The sequence below is a fragment of the Balaenoptera physalus genome, assembly GCF_965194825.1.
Source record: "Balaenoptera physalus genome assembly, chromosome: 17".
In the NCBI taxonomy this organism is placed as follows: domain Eukaryota; kingdom Metazoa; phylum Chordata; class Mammalia; order Artiodactyla; family Balaenopteridae; genus Balaenoptera; species Balaenoptera physalus.
In genome coordinates this window covers 70,975,674-70,990,110 of record NC_138895.1, presented here as the reverse complement: position 1 = coordinate 70,990,110, position 14,437 = coordinate 70,975,674, and the positions used below count along the sequence as shown (strand labels likewise).

The following is a 14,437-nucleotide window of genomic DNA, read 5'->3' as shown; positions in this document are numbered from 1 at the left end:
TAAAAAGTTAAAAGTTACATAAAACTGCCTTTATTTCTGTTTCCATTTCCAGATTGGTATTTTCTAGGGAATCCTTGACATAGAGTATCTAGAATTAAGCAAGGAATTATATGGGCAGATACAAGGTTGGAGGGACATTTTTGAGTGGCCTGGAAGAACCCACTGTTTTCGTGGCCTTGCCCTATTCTGATTTTTAAATAATAATAGTTTTCTATTAATAAAAGGTTTCTTACTTACAAATAACATTTTTTTGGATTGACTTTTATTTTCTTGACATAAGTAGAATAGCCTCGTAAGAACAGTGGTCGAAGGTAGTACATTCGAGGTCGTTTGACACTTTTAACTGTTATAAGCTCCATTTATCTAAATGATACCTTTTCTTCGCTCTTAGAGAAGACCACTTTTTTTTTTTCCTTTCTCTGCTCCCAACAACTCAGAGGAAATGTGTTCATATCTTCTTTATTGTTGCCGTCATTACTAAACAACCTCCCTTCCTATTCCTCCTCTCCCCTTTGCTAATCTTTTAGGGATAGCTTTTCTAGAAAAGAAAAGGAATTTACTGCATAAAAAGTTAGGGTATACTGTTGACTTTATGATACCAACAAATTGAACTTGTCAGAGCCAGCTGAACTCTTACCTCAAACTGACCCAAAGATAGTTCCCTGACACCTGACAGTCGCCATGGATACCTCCAAATATCCTTTATGCTCATCACTACTTGGAAATTACAATGGTTGATCCACCATGTTAGCATAACTCCAGGTCAGAAATCCATTCTTTTAATAGCTTGCGAATTACATTTTGTTACAATTGGCTTCCATTGTTATCCTGTATGTTTTATTTCGTACATTCAAAAGAATTATTCTGAGACAATGTCCATAGTCTTCACTAGATTCCTTAAGAGGTCCAAGGTGCCAACAAAAGGTTAAGAACCTCTGGATTCGGGGTTATCATTGTTAGAAGGGCCTTCTTGGAAGATTGTATGTAGATTATTTTATTACCTAGACTATTTCTTGATCTGTAATCAAGACTATTTCTTGATCTGTAATATAAGCCTTATATTGACCGAATATTAAAGTGAAAGGACATCCTTAGGACTTGAGAAATTTCAGTTTAGGACAAATAAAGGAAGTAGGGCTTCTCATTAGTGGCTACTGAACATGGAGAATTTATTCCAGAAGATCAAAAATAGAGCTTCAAAACACACACCTTTAATCCATGGACAATTGAGCATTAATGGATCAGTTTGTAAACTGTTAGACGTCAGGGCTATTTTGAAGTTGGTGTACAGGAATCTCTCCAGACATTTCTTGAAGGGTCCTCTGCTCCGTTAGGGATGATGCTGGCCTTAGCCATAAAGCCAGTCCAGGAAATGCTTGAATTTTTCTTTAGAATGTTGTGATCCTTCCAATAAAAAATTGTCATCTTTTTGTTTGTCTCCTCACTATCACTTTGAAATGCTTATGTATTTTACCTGTTCTTTCTCTTGCTTGTTCACAGGTTGGGCAGATGCAGATTCTGAGACAGCAGATTGCCAATGAATTAAATTATTCATGTCGGTTTGACTCCAAACATCTGGCAGCTGCTTTGGAGAATCTGAATAAGTAAGTGCCGGCATTTGAAACAGCCAGCTGTGGGCCTGGATTGTTCATCATCAATTAGCATTCCAGTTTCTTGTTCAATACCTACTCTTTTAAGTTCTTCTTGAGTGAGAAGGCTCTCTGAATTTATAGGCTTTCTTCCCACAGGTAATCAAATCTGTCTTGGTCTGTCTCTTTCTCACTTTTTTTTTTTTTTTTTTAAGAGATTCGTTTATTCAGCCAACATATATTGATCACTTAATACACACCAGACACCATGCTAGGTACTTGCACAGATTGAGAAGGCAGTTATTACCAAAATCCACACCTGGCTTTCCACAGGACTGAGTCACTAATTCTCCTGAGGGTGGGTGGAAGCTCACTGATGCCCAGGTGTGGCTGTGAGAACACGTCCTGGTGCACAGCCGCACCCTTTGCCTCTGCAGCAGCTTGCTCTCATTTTGAGCCTCCTGCTTAAAGATAAATAACCTGTGCTTCTTGGTCACAAAGTCAGTGCTTCTGACAAAGTAGGTAGTGAAAATAGTTCAGTCAATTCATGAAACTTGGAATGGTGAAAGCATTTGATTTGGGTGAACTCCAAAAGCTAATGTAATTCTAGGTCACATTTTCCATTTATAACCAATCACAGGTATGGAAATTGAGAATTAGAAGGATCAAGCCCTTGTTTTACAGATGAGGACACTGAATCCCTGGAAGATCATAGCTTGTATTAACTGTTGTCTAGATTCATTTTATCTCTAATGTTTATCACTGTTGTTTTGGTTTTTGTTTTTTTTTCCCTTCATCTAGGGCTCTCCTAGCAGATATTGAAGCCCACTATCAGGACCCTTCACTTCCTTACCCCAAAGAAGATAACACACTCTTATATGAAATCACAGCCTACCTGGAGGCAGCTGGCATCCACAACCCACTGAACAAGGTTAGCGATTAAAATGTATGATGGTGCGTTGGGGGACAGGGTGTACTTAAGGCGATCTGGCCCAGATCACTGTGCTCAGGTACTGGGAGGACCTGCTTCCCATCCTGGAGCCTCCCTTCTCTTGTGTTCCCAACCTTTCTGGGTTCCCGTTTCCCACATGTAACACGAGGATGATCACACCTTCCCTGCCTGACTCGGGGCTGTGGGAATCAAGTGATACAGTGTTTGTCAGAACTCATTGAAAAGTGAAAAGTGCTATATCTATAGGAGATTCGTTTTAGGTTTCTCTGCGGTTTGGTATTTGAATTGCAACTAAATGGTGGCATTGATCCTTCTTGCCCAAAGATACTTCCCTCTGTGGCTGACAGTAATCACAATCACGGTCTGGGGCCACAAGTTCTTTTCTGCAATGCTGATCTCCATAAACCTCTGAGAACTGAAAGGTTTTTCCACAAGTTGGTGCCAGATCTCACTTGGTGCCAAAACCTGTCCCAAACTGACTTGAGGCTGTTTATACTCCTGTGAATTTTCATGTTTTGATGCCGAAATACTGATAACTTTCATTACAGGTTGTTACCCTAGACTCTATATTACCTTTCTAAAATCTTTATTGTAATATGAAATTGTGAAATCTATACAGTCCCCTGGGTTTGGGGTAAAAAATTATGAACCTAAATAGCAGCTAACGTTTTGTAATTATGTGCCAAGCACTGTGTTAACCCCACCGTGGGTGCTGTCACTTGATCTCAACGCGGTCCCATTAAATGTGCCCTTGTTGGGGGAGGGTCCTGAGGCTCAGAGGTTGATAGCTTCTCAGGGCTCCACACTAGCCAGCGATGGAGCCTGGCAGTCTGACCAGAGCTGGCGCTCCTGGCCAGGATGCCACCCCACCTCCCAGGGAACCAGTCCGAATGGGAGGAGGGAGGCGGCTGGGAGTGTTCTGACTGTGCTTCCTGCCCCGTGAACGGGGATGATGCTGCGTCCAGACACTGCCGTGCGGCCTTGCCTGGGGGAGAGCCGCCGGCCGGAGAGACACCTGCGTGCTCTCTGCTTACGCGCTGCCACGCGCTGCCGTGTGGCTCTTTCCTTCTTTCTTTCTCCCGCTTTCTCTTCCCCTCCCTCTGCCCTCCTTCCAGCTTTGCCTTGACTTTCTTGCTCATCGCCTTTTTTCCCCCTCCTTTTGTTACTGACATGAACAGGATTCAGGGGGGAGGTAACTGCTAATCTCTAAGCAAAATTGTTCCCATCCCAAAAGGGCTAATTGTCAAGTGGGTATCTGTGTTTGGTGAGGGAACGGTCAGTGGTGTTAAATAAAACTCTGAAGGCAGCAAGTTAATGGAACCATCCTAGTTTTCAGTAGTCAGAAGAGCAAACTGAAATAAAATGGCAGCTTTCCATTTGAAAATGTGTTCTGTGGTATTGTGTGATGTGAAGAAACCATCTCTTCCCTTTCTCTTTCCAGATATACATAACAACAAAGCGCTTACCCTACTTCCCGGTTGTCAACTTTCTATTTTTGATCGCCCAGTTGCCAAAACTTCAGTACAACAAAAACCTAGGTACTGTATGACATTTATTCTTTGCAATAAGAAACAATAACGGTAGATTAACATCTAACCAAACAACTCTTGGTATAGAATGCTATGTCACACATGAGGTCTTTCATAGTTAATGGCGTGTTTATAAAATCCATGTCTTTGGGCCTCTGAAATATGATGCAGACGGTGGATTTAATATCAACCAAGTATAATCCACCTTTAATTTACAGTGGCTGATTATCCAACTTGTAAAATGTGTGGGACCTTTGCTTCTCTCTTTTCTTTAAGGAGCTGATTATGGTGGGAAAGAAACTTCTTTTTGGTTAATGTCCTATTCTTTCAACAAGTGTCATGTGCCTACTGTGTATCTGGAACTTTGGTATGAAGAGTAAAAATATAGTTACATACAGGAGACTAATCCAGGGATATCTAGTACTTTATTTTTGAAAATACTTGATACAAACAATAGATACCAAAGGCTATCAGTATATTCGTCCTGTCCAAGAATATAACCCAATGTTTTTTTGTCATTGACTTTATCTTGAACATTTTTATAAGATTCCCGGGTATTTCCTCTGTCTCCAAACTTTATATCTAAGTAGAATTTTTTAGAGTCTGCTGTAGAGTTTAATTTACTTTAAAAGTATTGTAAGAGCTTTTCCATGAATGTAACCATATACTTTTTTAAACCAGCAATTCCAAAATATATTTCTTCCTTCAAGTATTTCCCTTCCTATTCCAAAAGGTTTTTTTTAGGATAAAGATGTGGATTCTCTATAAGGTTTTTATTCCCTCATTCAAAAAGATTCCTTGATTCCAGACACAGCCCCAATAACAATACCTGTTACAGCCACAGAATGCAGGGCATGGTGGCGCCCAGAAGTCCTTGCCATAAGAGGGAGGGGACATATGTGTGTTTGGATTCTGGCTTCATGACTTATCACCTGTGTGACTTTGGCCAAGTTACTTAACCTCTCAGGCCAATCAGATTTCAAAAATACCTATGACAGTGCCTCTCACAGAGCAGGTGCTTATCTGATGCTGGATCCTTTTCTGTATGTTGGTCAAAATCAATGTAAAGAACCATCCCAAGATGGACTTAAAAGTTCATCTCAAGATTCAGAGATTCATGACCTCCCTCTCTTGTCCCTGTGTTATTACAAAATAAGAATATATGCTTCTTTATAATGGTGACTTGTCAGTGCACGAAGACACCTTGTTTTCATTAAGACGGTTTGTTCGGTGGCCTCGTTCTTGGGTAAATATTTCCTTCATCGCAAGTATGGTTAAGGTCAGGCTCCTTGATTATACACCTGCTTATGGGGAGGAAACACGTCACTATTCCAATGGGATAGTGATAGTGGAAGATCAGAATTCCCAGATCTTCAAACAAAACAAAACAAAACTGTTAAGTGTCTTAGAAATGTATCTATATCTGACTACAGTTCTTTTTTTTTTTTTTTTAAATATTTATTTATTTATTTTATTTATTTTGGCCGTTCTGGGTCTTAGTTGCAGCACATGGGATCTTCATTGTGGCATGTGGGAACTTTTTAGTTGCGGCATGCAGACTCTAGTTGTGGCATGCTGACTTCTTAGTTGCGGCATGCGTGCGGGATCTAGTTCCCTGACCAGGGATCAAACCTGGGCCCCCTGCATTGGGAGCGTGGAGTCTTACCCACTCTACCACCAGGGAAGTCCCCTGGCTACAGTTCTTTTCATGAATTAGGCTGATGTGTTAAGTCGGGGATCAAATTAAAGAAAAGGACTGAGAAAGGAACATCAGCATGTTTGTGGACCCTAAAAACATTTATTTAACCTTGTAAGCATTGTTCTCAAGACTGATCTAAGAAACGCACGCCTGCCTTGGTCTGTCTTTTAAGGAAGAATCTCTGTGGTGCTCATTCAGAGGAAGTTTTTGTTGTAAACATCACTTTTGTTCTCCACCTGGAAAGGACTATTTCTCCATGTTCTGAGTATGGCGAGGGTCTTTTACAGTGCGCACTGAGTAATTTGGAATTGCCAAGGCCTGGGTTAGGTAAATCAAGATAACTTGTTTTGGCATCTTAAGTAAGTTTTTCCAGTCTTCACAAAAACCCAAATATGGGATCTGTGGGTCTGTCTGACCAGTTTAACTTTCTAATCGACTGCCAATCCTTTTCTCAAAGTGGTTGTACCATTTTACAACCCATCAGCACTTGGCCATCTCAGTCTTTTTAATTTTAACCATTCTAATGGGTGTGTATGATATCTCATTATAGTTTTAACTTGCCTTTCCCTGATGATTAATGATGTTGAGCACTTTTTCAAGTGCTTTTTGGCTGTTCTTTATATCTTTTTTGTTTGTTTGTTTCTTTATATTTTTCTTTGTTAAGTGTCTGTTCAAGTCTTTTGCCTATTTTTAAATTGGGTTGATTGCTTTTTTAAAAAATTAATTAATTAATTAATTTTTATTTTTGGCTGTGTTGGGTCTTTGTTGCTGCGTGCGGGCTTTCTCTAGTTGTGGCGAGCAGGGGCTACACTTGGTTGTGGTGCACGGGCTTCTCACTGCAGTGGCTTCTATTGTTGCAGAGCACAGGCTCTAGGCACGCAGACTTCAGTAGTTGTGGCTCGCGGGCGCTAGAGCACAGGCTCAGTAGTTGTAGTGCACGAGCTTAGCTGCTCCGCAGCATGTGGGATCTTCCCGGACCAGGGCTCGAACCCACGTCCCCTGCATTGGCAGGCAGATTTTTGACCACTGTGCCACTAGGGAAGTCCCTGATTGCTTTTTTATAGTAATCTTTTTTTTCTTTTAATTTATTTTTATATTTTATTTTTGGCTGTGTTGGGTCTTCGTTTCTGTGTGAGGGCTTCCTCTAGTTGCGGCAAGCGGGGGCCACTCTTCATTGCGGTGCACAGGCCTCTTCACTATCGCGGCCTCTCTTGTTGCGGAGCACAGGCTCCAGATGCGCAGGCTCAGTAATTGTGGCTCACGGGCCCAGTTGCTCCTTGGCATGTGGGATCTTCCCAGACCAGGGCTCGAACCCGTGTCCCCTGCATTAGCAGGCAGACTTCCAACCACTGCGCCACCAGGGAAGTCCCCCTGATTGCTTTTTTATCGCTGAGTTGTAGGAGTTATTTATATATTATGGATACAAGTCCTTTTTTGATATACATGTTGTGAATTTTTTTCTCACAAAATGACTTACCTATTCATTTTCTTACTGGTGACCTTAATGAGCAGAAATTTTTAATGCTGATTATGTCCAATTTATCCGTTTTTTTCTTTATGATTAGTCCTTTCTGTTTTGCCTACCCCAAAGGCACAGAGATATTGTCCTATGTTTTTTTCTAGAAACTTTGTACTTGTAGCTTTTACAATTGAGGTCTGTGGTCTGTTTCAAATTACTTTTTATGTATAGTGTGAAGTAGGGGTCAAGGTTCATTTTTTTCCCCCATAAGGATATCCATTTTTAGCATCATTTCTTGAAAAGATTTCTCCTTCTCCATTAAATTGTTTGGATATTCATGGAAATTCAATTGATCCTTTAAGGGTGCAACTATTTCTGGATTTTCTAGTCTGTTCCATTGATCTATTTATCTATCCTTATGCCAATACTGTCTTGATTACTGTAACTTTATAATAAGTCTTGAAATCTAGCAATGTAAGTCTTCCAACTTTTTTTTTTTTTTTTTAACATTGTGGTCTGTCTCCTGTTCCCCATACAGCCATTCAGGCAGAAGGTCAAGGTCTCCAGATTTGGGCAGAAATCCTTAGTGAAAAGGCCAGCTTTGGCACTCACTCACTCACTTGACATATTTCCTTCTTCGACTGTCCTGATTTCTGCACATTCTTTTCTTGTGTAACATTTAACCTTGTATTTAAAGATACTTTTAAAATTTTATCCAGCATTTTGAATGTTTTCATTTAAGAGAGTAGTTCAAGGTATTTAGTATGCCATGCTGCCATTAACAGAAGCCGATTCTAGGTAATTTTTATTTCCTCATTTACATTTATCTATATCTTTAAATTTTTCTACAGTTGCATCCATTAATTATATAATCCAAAAGAAACAGTGATGGTAATTATAAAAATTAGTACCCATTTTAGGGTGTTGAATCCTTCAGACCACTAGAAACCTCCACCAAATCCTGGGCGTAATTCAAAATGTAATCCTGGATTATCATTCCCTCACGTAATCATCTGCCAGTGATGACGTGGGCCCCAGACACTTTGACATTCACGAACATTCATACTAAATGAATGTTGCCAAAGGCAAGCAGTTCACTTGGTGGTAATTTGTAATTTGTCGGTCCTTGCAGGCATGGTCTGCCGAAAACCTGCCGACCCCGTGGATTGGCCTCCACTCGTGCTGGGACTGCTCACCCTGCTGAAGCAGTTTCATTCCCGGTACACAGAACAGTTCCTGGCGTTGATCGGCCAGTTTATCCGCTCCACAGTGGAGCAGTGTACAAGGTACAGAAGGCCAACCAGGAACAAGTGGAATTGATGTTACAGAGTGGGCTGGGAACCTCGCATGGCAAATTCCTCTTATTATCCCCCTAGTAGAGCCAGGAACTGACTGCTCACCTTGCTCTGTAAAGCAGGTCGGGGCTCATCTCCTTGTTTGGGGCAATTAAAGGTGTGCCCATCCTTAGTCACTCTGCCGAGGAGCCCCGGGAGCGCGCACTGTGAATGAGTCATAACCACCGTCAGCAAGCTCCGTGGGGGAGGAAGTACAGGCCTGCCCCTCTGCCATCCTGGGCGCTGTGCTCAGACCTCAGTGAGCCCGTGTCCTGCCGCTGGGCCGCTGCCCAGGGACGGCTCCACCCTTCAGTGGCGCGTCAGGGGGCACCTCGTGGGCAACATAGCCTGAGTTCCTGGTGTATAATGGAACAAATTGCACGGAAGTTCCTACGTGATATAAAGCTTGTAAACCTTTAGTTCTCCCCTCCCCCACCCCAAAGGTGGCTTTTCTGGGATAGAAACAAGTTATTTGCATGAGATGCTGGGCCCTGAGTCTCCTTCTCTGCTACCCTAAAGGGTCAGCAGGCACCATGTGGTGAAGGCCCGTGTAGGCCGTTCAGAGAAGTTTAGATTCCATCCTCCGGGCTGTGTTCTGAAGATAGGCCAGCAATATCTGGCTTGCTGTGACTCAGGAGGAGGCGCTGTAGATTTGTCTCTTCTTTGGCTTCATTTAGTCATCTGTCGTTTTTTTAGTCTTTCAGTATTTTGACTGAGGGTCCACTGTGTACAAAGCAGTTAATCGATCCAGACTGTTCTCTGTTGCAGCCAGAAGATACCAGAAATGCCTGCAGACGTTGTGGGTGCCCTTCTGTTTCTGGAGGATTATGTTCGGTACACAAAGCTACCCAGGAGGGTAAGCAGTAGATAAAGAACAATGTTAATGCCCTTTTTGTAGAAAGATGGTATGAAGCATGGCCCTGGGCCCATGAGGAGTGAAGTCCAGGGGCTCATTCCCAGTGGACACCTCTGAGCCCCTCGCCCTGCTCTACCCCCGGCTCGGCTCTAAGATGTTCCCCCCCCTCCACGTGTTCAGTGCTCTGCGAGAAGACAGGGTTGAACACAGCTTCCTTCCTCTTCTCACCCGCTACCACACCCTCCTCCAGTCTGCAACTCATCCTGTTCAGGAGGAGCTAAGATGGGCTCTCCAGGGGAGAATTCCTTAAGGGGTCAGGGTAGAGAATGATTGTGTGGTTTGTTTTTTCATCTCCACAATAACCTGGTTCCCACAGCAAGTTTGGCTAAGTTCACACCATGGTTGAAGTGCTATACAACCACCGTTTCCAAAAATGACAGATTACTTTCTACCTCCTAAGATACTCTTTTCTTTTCTCAGTAATTCCACTTTGGTAAGTTTTAGCTGAGAGTGGAGAGCTTGACCCTGAAATATAAAAAAACCTTCAATAGATGCTGAAAAGCCATTCTGATTTTGAAAAATTAGTAGGTTAGGAATCAAAGTTACTTTTTTATAACAAAAACCAAAGATGATGCTTTCAAAATTAACTAGCAAGGTCAGACTTAATTCTAAATGCTACTGGCATTTCTCATCAAGGTCAGGACTAGAGTAGTTACGTGGTGATGCTGACTCTCACTGCTGCTTTTGTTGTACAGGTTCCAGACAACAGAATAGGAAATGCAAGATTTAAAATGCACAATGAAGAGAAGACAGAGTTGTTTTATTGAGAATGAATTTGTCTTCCTTGAATACCCGATAGAAACTTGTGGAAAACTATTAAAACAATAAGAATTCAGAAAGTAAGCTGATTACATAATATACTAAGTAAATACACTAATAACCAATTCAAAAGTATAATGTGAAAAAGATCCTATTGACAGAATTAGCAAGGAAATAACATAGCCAGGAATAATAAACTCTGTAAGAAATATGAAAGAATATTTAGGAAAAAACTATAAAATTTTGAAGTCCATGTTTCTGAATGAGGAAACTCAAGTATTAGTTCTTTCTAGTTTATAATCTTATTGCAGTTATAATCAAAATCCCAGATAATGTTTATAACTTGGGGGGGGGGTGAGAATTTTTTAAAATTTCATAGAACTTAGGCTAAAGTGGAATTTTTTTAAAGATGAGACTAAAACATATTATACTGTATATTAAAATACTTTTCTAAAACTACAAAAATCAAAATAGTGTGGTCCTGGTATGAAACTCAGTAGATCTTCTGTTGACTAGAATGTGTAGCCTAGAAACAAACCCTAACACATAAAACAGTGTATAAGGAAAAGTGGCATCTCAAATTAGGGGAGATAGGAAATATTAGTCAGTGGTGCTGGGACAGTTAGTTCATTATGTTGTTAAAAAATAGCAAGTTAGTCTCTTCACATCTTCCTTGTATCAAAATTGATTACAAATAGTTACCATGAAAAATGAAACCAATAAATCAGCAGAAGTTTTAGACAAATATGTATCACCTCTTAGAACATCCTATATGTAACACCAAAGGAGGAAGCCACAAAGGATTTAGTGATTTCATCTCTTATAAGTGCTGAATGTAATGAAACAATTCTCTGTCAGATGTCTCAAAAAAAATTTTTTTTAATTGGGAAAACTATTAACAAAAGAACTTTTTTTTTTTCTAACTTATAGTGTGCTCTTCTAGATCAATAAGAAAAAGATAACCAATCCAACAGAAAAAAAAAAAAATGGGAGTTTTCAGGAAACAGGCAGTTTTCAGGAAAAAGGAATACAAGTGGCCAGTAAACATTTGTGAAGATGTTCAACCTTACATTAAAGGGACATGAATCAAAATAACAGTAAAATTACTGTTTCCACCCATCATATGGGTAAAAAGTAAAATGTTGGGCCCCCAGTGCTTGGGAAAGTTTCAAAGAAATGGGACTTCTCAGTACTATCAATGGGAATGTAAATTGCTTACCTCTGGAGAGGGCAATTTGACTTTATTTAAAAAAACTTTTGTAATATCTTACTGATCCCAGCAATTCCACTGCTAGAAATTTACCTGCTGGGTATATATGCAAAAGTTCACCAAGATGTACATGTAAAGATGTTCAGAACATAAAATTTAGCAGAGGTAAAGGACACAAGATTATGTGATTCTAGTTTTGAGTGTGTGTGTGTGAGTGTGTGTGTGTGTGTGTGTAAACTGGAAGAATTTGATACAAAATAATTAGCAGTTTTAGTTTTCTCTTAAGGAATTGAGATTAGAGATTATTCCTTTTTTATACTTCTCTACATTTGCTAAATTTCCTCTAATTAGCAGGTGACAACTTTATAGTCAGAAAAAAATTAAACACTGCTCTTAAAGACTACCAATTTCCAGCACTTGGAGATCACCTAGTTCTACATTCCACCCCATTTACCCAGTCCCACCCCTCTGAGGGCTTCCCCAGCACAGTTAAGGAATGCTTGCCTTTGAGGGTCTTCCTCCTCTTCCTCCTCTGGCCTCAGTCACTTGCCAGATGTCCCGTTCTGGCAAGTGACTGAGGTTGGCCATCAGTTAATTATGAGGTGACCTGAGACTACTTCTTAGTACTTCCCAGAGGCATGTGCATCCTTGCAGATCCAAGTGCTTTTAAGAGCCAAGGAGCTCACGTCTGGGGCGGGTTGGGGGGACAGGGAGCTGTATAGCATCCCTTCAGATGTCAGCAGTGCCAAGAAATTAGACGTCAGCAGTGCCAAGAAATTAGACACCAGCAGTAGGACACCAGAAGCAGAAGATGGCGGTTTCAATTAGTGGTCCAGTATTTCCCTGTGATTCACCTTGCTCCAAAGGATGTCTTCATGTCTTTAATTTTCATATGGAAAAATTTGAATTGCTTCTTATAACACTATGAAACAGTTAACTCTTATTTTTTTTAGGTTGCTGAAGCACACGTGCCTAATTTCATTTTTGATGAGTTCAGAACAGTCCTGTGACTTTTTTTGACTTCTGCGTCTTCAGTGAAAGGATTATCCTTAAATCTTCCCACCGTCACTAAAATGAACTTGGAAATGAAAAGAAACCCAACTGCTCCAAGAACTGCATTTTTTCCCTTTATTGTGGGAAACATCAGACGTTCTGAGTAAGATGTATTTCACGGAACTAATTAATATAATTAATATTGTTTAAATCATGGTATTATATGCAACTTATATCATGTAGAAGCAGAACACATTTTGTACTGCCTCTTATAAATGCTGAGTGTAATTGTTGTGTATAAATCCATTTAGTTTTATGTTCTAAAGAACTATTTGTGCAACTCCAGATTTTCAGTAAAATAGTACTGCCAGTACCCAAAGTCATCCTTCGGCCTATGATTCAAACACCACATATTCACCCTGCAAAAACCTTGTCTGGAAGGTAAGAGAGGAGCCTGGTAGGTCCAGTGTTGTGTCCATGGTGACGTCCACGACAGGCTGGCAGGCACATGCTGACAGACACACTAGTAGCAGATGCAGAGACCATGCAGTCCGTGGACCACGTACCATGGAAGTTTGTTAATGTCTGAGGCTCAATGTCCTCTTCCAATCCAGATACCTTGGGGGTTCCCTGCAGCCCTTCTGTAGGACTCCCCAACTTCAGCTGCTCCTTCCTCAGCAAGCACTGAGCCCCACCCCAAGTCCCCACCCCCTTTTTTTTTTTTATAACAGCTTAGCCATATAGCTTTTAACTCCTTCAAAATCCTAAATCACTTCTGAATGAAAATTACCCTGAAAGAGGGGCTGCCATCCTCTTGTGGCAATTTGGATAAGAGTAAGAAAGGTGTTTTAACTCTGACCGTATAGCTATGTCCTCTGGAGAGGAGAGGAACAAGCGAAACAAACAAACAAAAAACACGCAGTATCTGAAATGTGCTTGACAGTCAGTTAGCAAGTAGTAAGAAAAGCAGCGTTAATTTGTAGTCAGGAGGCAAAGCTTGAGTCCTGATTCTGCCACTAGTTAAACTTTGTCCCAAGGCAGCCTATTGGCATCATCTATAAAATCAGGGCTAATGATTTCTCTGGTTCCCTTCAGTTTTCTGATTTTATGATAAGTTATTTCTTTTGTCAGAAGGTCTCAAATCCTAAGATACCGGAGGAGAAAAAAAATGACTTTATATGCTTCATTTCACCATCATTGTAGAAAGGATTTTTAGAAGCATCTAGTCAGCAGAGGGAAGCAGAAGGCTTATCAGCCCAGCTTGGTGGAAACCCAGGGAGGAATTTTAAAAGTGAACTGAAAGTTGCCTGGCATGTAAGGAGTTTGGGAGTCTCACCCACCGAAGCTGACACATGAACTCAGCCGGTAAGTCTGTGGCCATCGTACGTCCACTTCTCAAAACTATCTTGCTGTTTCTCATTTGTAATCAGATGCACTGCAGTAACTGCATCAAGTGAGAGCTTTAGTTCTCTGTGAAAATGTCCCCCGCAAAGAAAGCCAGCTGCTAATAAAAAGGCCAGATCTAAGAAAGTGTATTTTTAACCAGACAATTGAAGTGTACCATTTATCAGAGGGGAATTTCACAAAACCAAGCAAATGAGTCCACATACACTGTGCTAAAACAAGGCAAAGTGATCTGGCTAGTGAAAAATTTCCTCAACTGAAAAAATTTCAACTTAAAAGTTGAACAAGAGAAATGTTAATTATAAAAGCTTTATTTTATAAATAAAATTTTAGCCCTGATCATTAGAATCTGAAATAGTTACTTAAAATTCCCGGTCGTATTTTACTGCTCTTTTAATGGAAGCAATTAACTTTAGTGATATTTGGGGATTTACTTAAGTCTCATGATACCCTTCTGAATGTCCATAATCTCTTCAAATGTACTGTAAACTCAGTAAAGTCTAACTGATTTTAAGGCATTATGCCAGATATTGCAAGTGCTTATTTGTTCATTCACTGTTTCTTGAAATAAGCCTAGCCTGGCTTATTAATGT

General features: G+C 40.6%; 1 protein-coding gene and 1 long non-coding RNA gene across 11 annotated transcripts in view; one reads left to right on the top strand and one right to left on the bottom strand.

The window, feature by feature from the left end:
- The window catches only part of WASHC5 (WASH complex subunit 5), a 56,405-nt gene extending 42,033 nt beyond the window's left edge, over positions 1 to 14,372 (top strand). For 6 of the 10 annotated variants that reach the window (XM_082433134.1, XM_082433138.1, XM_082433136.1 and 3 more), the window contains 6 exons: positions 1,501 to 1,604; positions 2,391 to 2,520; positions 3,983 to 4,079; positions 8,361 to 8,514; positions 9,331 to 9,418; positions 12,401 to 12,813. In XM_082433134.1, coding sequence (XP_082289260.1) covers positions 1,501 to 1,604; positions 2,391 to 2,520; positions 3,983 to 4,079; positions 8,361 to 8,514; positions 9,331 to 9,418; positions 12,401 to 12,457 — 630 coding nt within the window. In that variant the 3' untranslated portion in view covers positions 12,458 to 12,813. Of the gene's footprint in view, positions 1 to 1,500; positions 1,605 to 2,390; positions 2,521 to 3,982; positions 4,080 to 8,360; positions 8,515 to 9,258; positions 9,419 to 12,400; positions 12,814 to 13,571 lie in introns of those variants that run through there. The other 4 variants (XR_014255484.1, XR_014255485.1, XM_082433137.1 and 1 more) reach the window with 4 other exon arrangements.
- The window catches only part of LOC309646717, a 400,316-nt gene that overhangs the window by 13,219 nt on the left and 372,660 nt on the right, over positions 1 to 14,437 (bottom strand). The window lies entirely within an intron of this gene.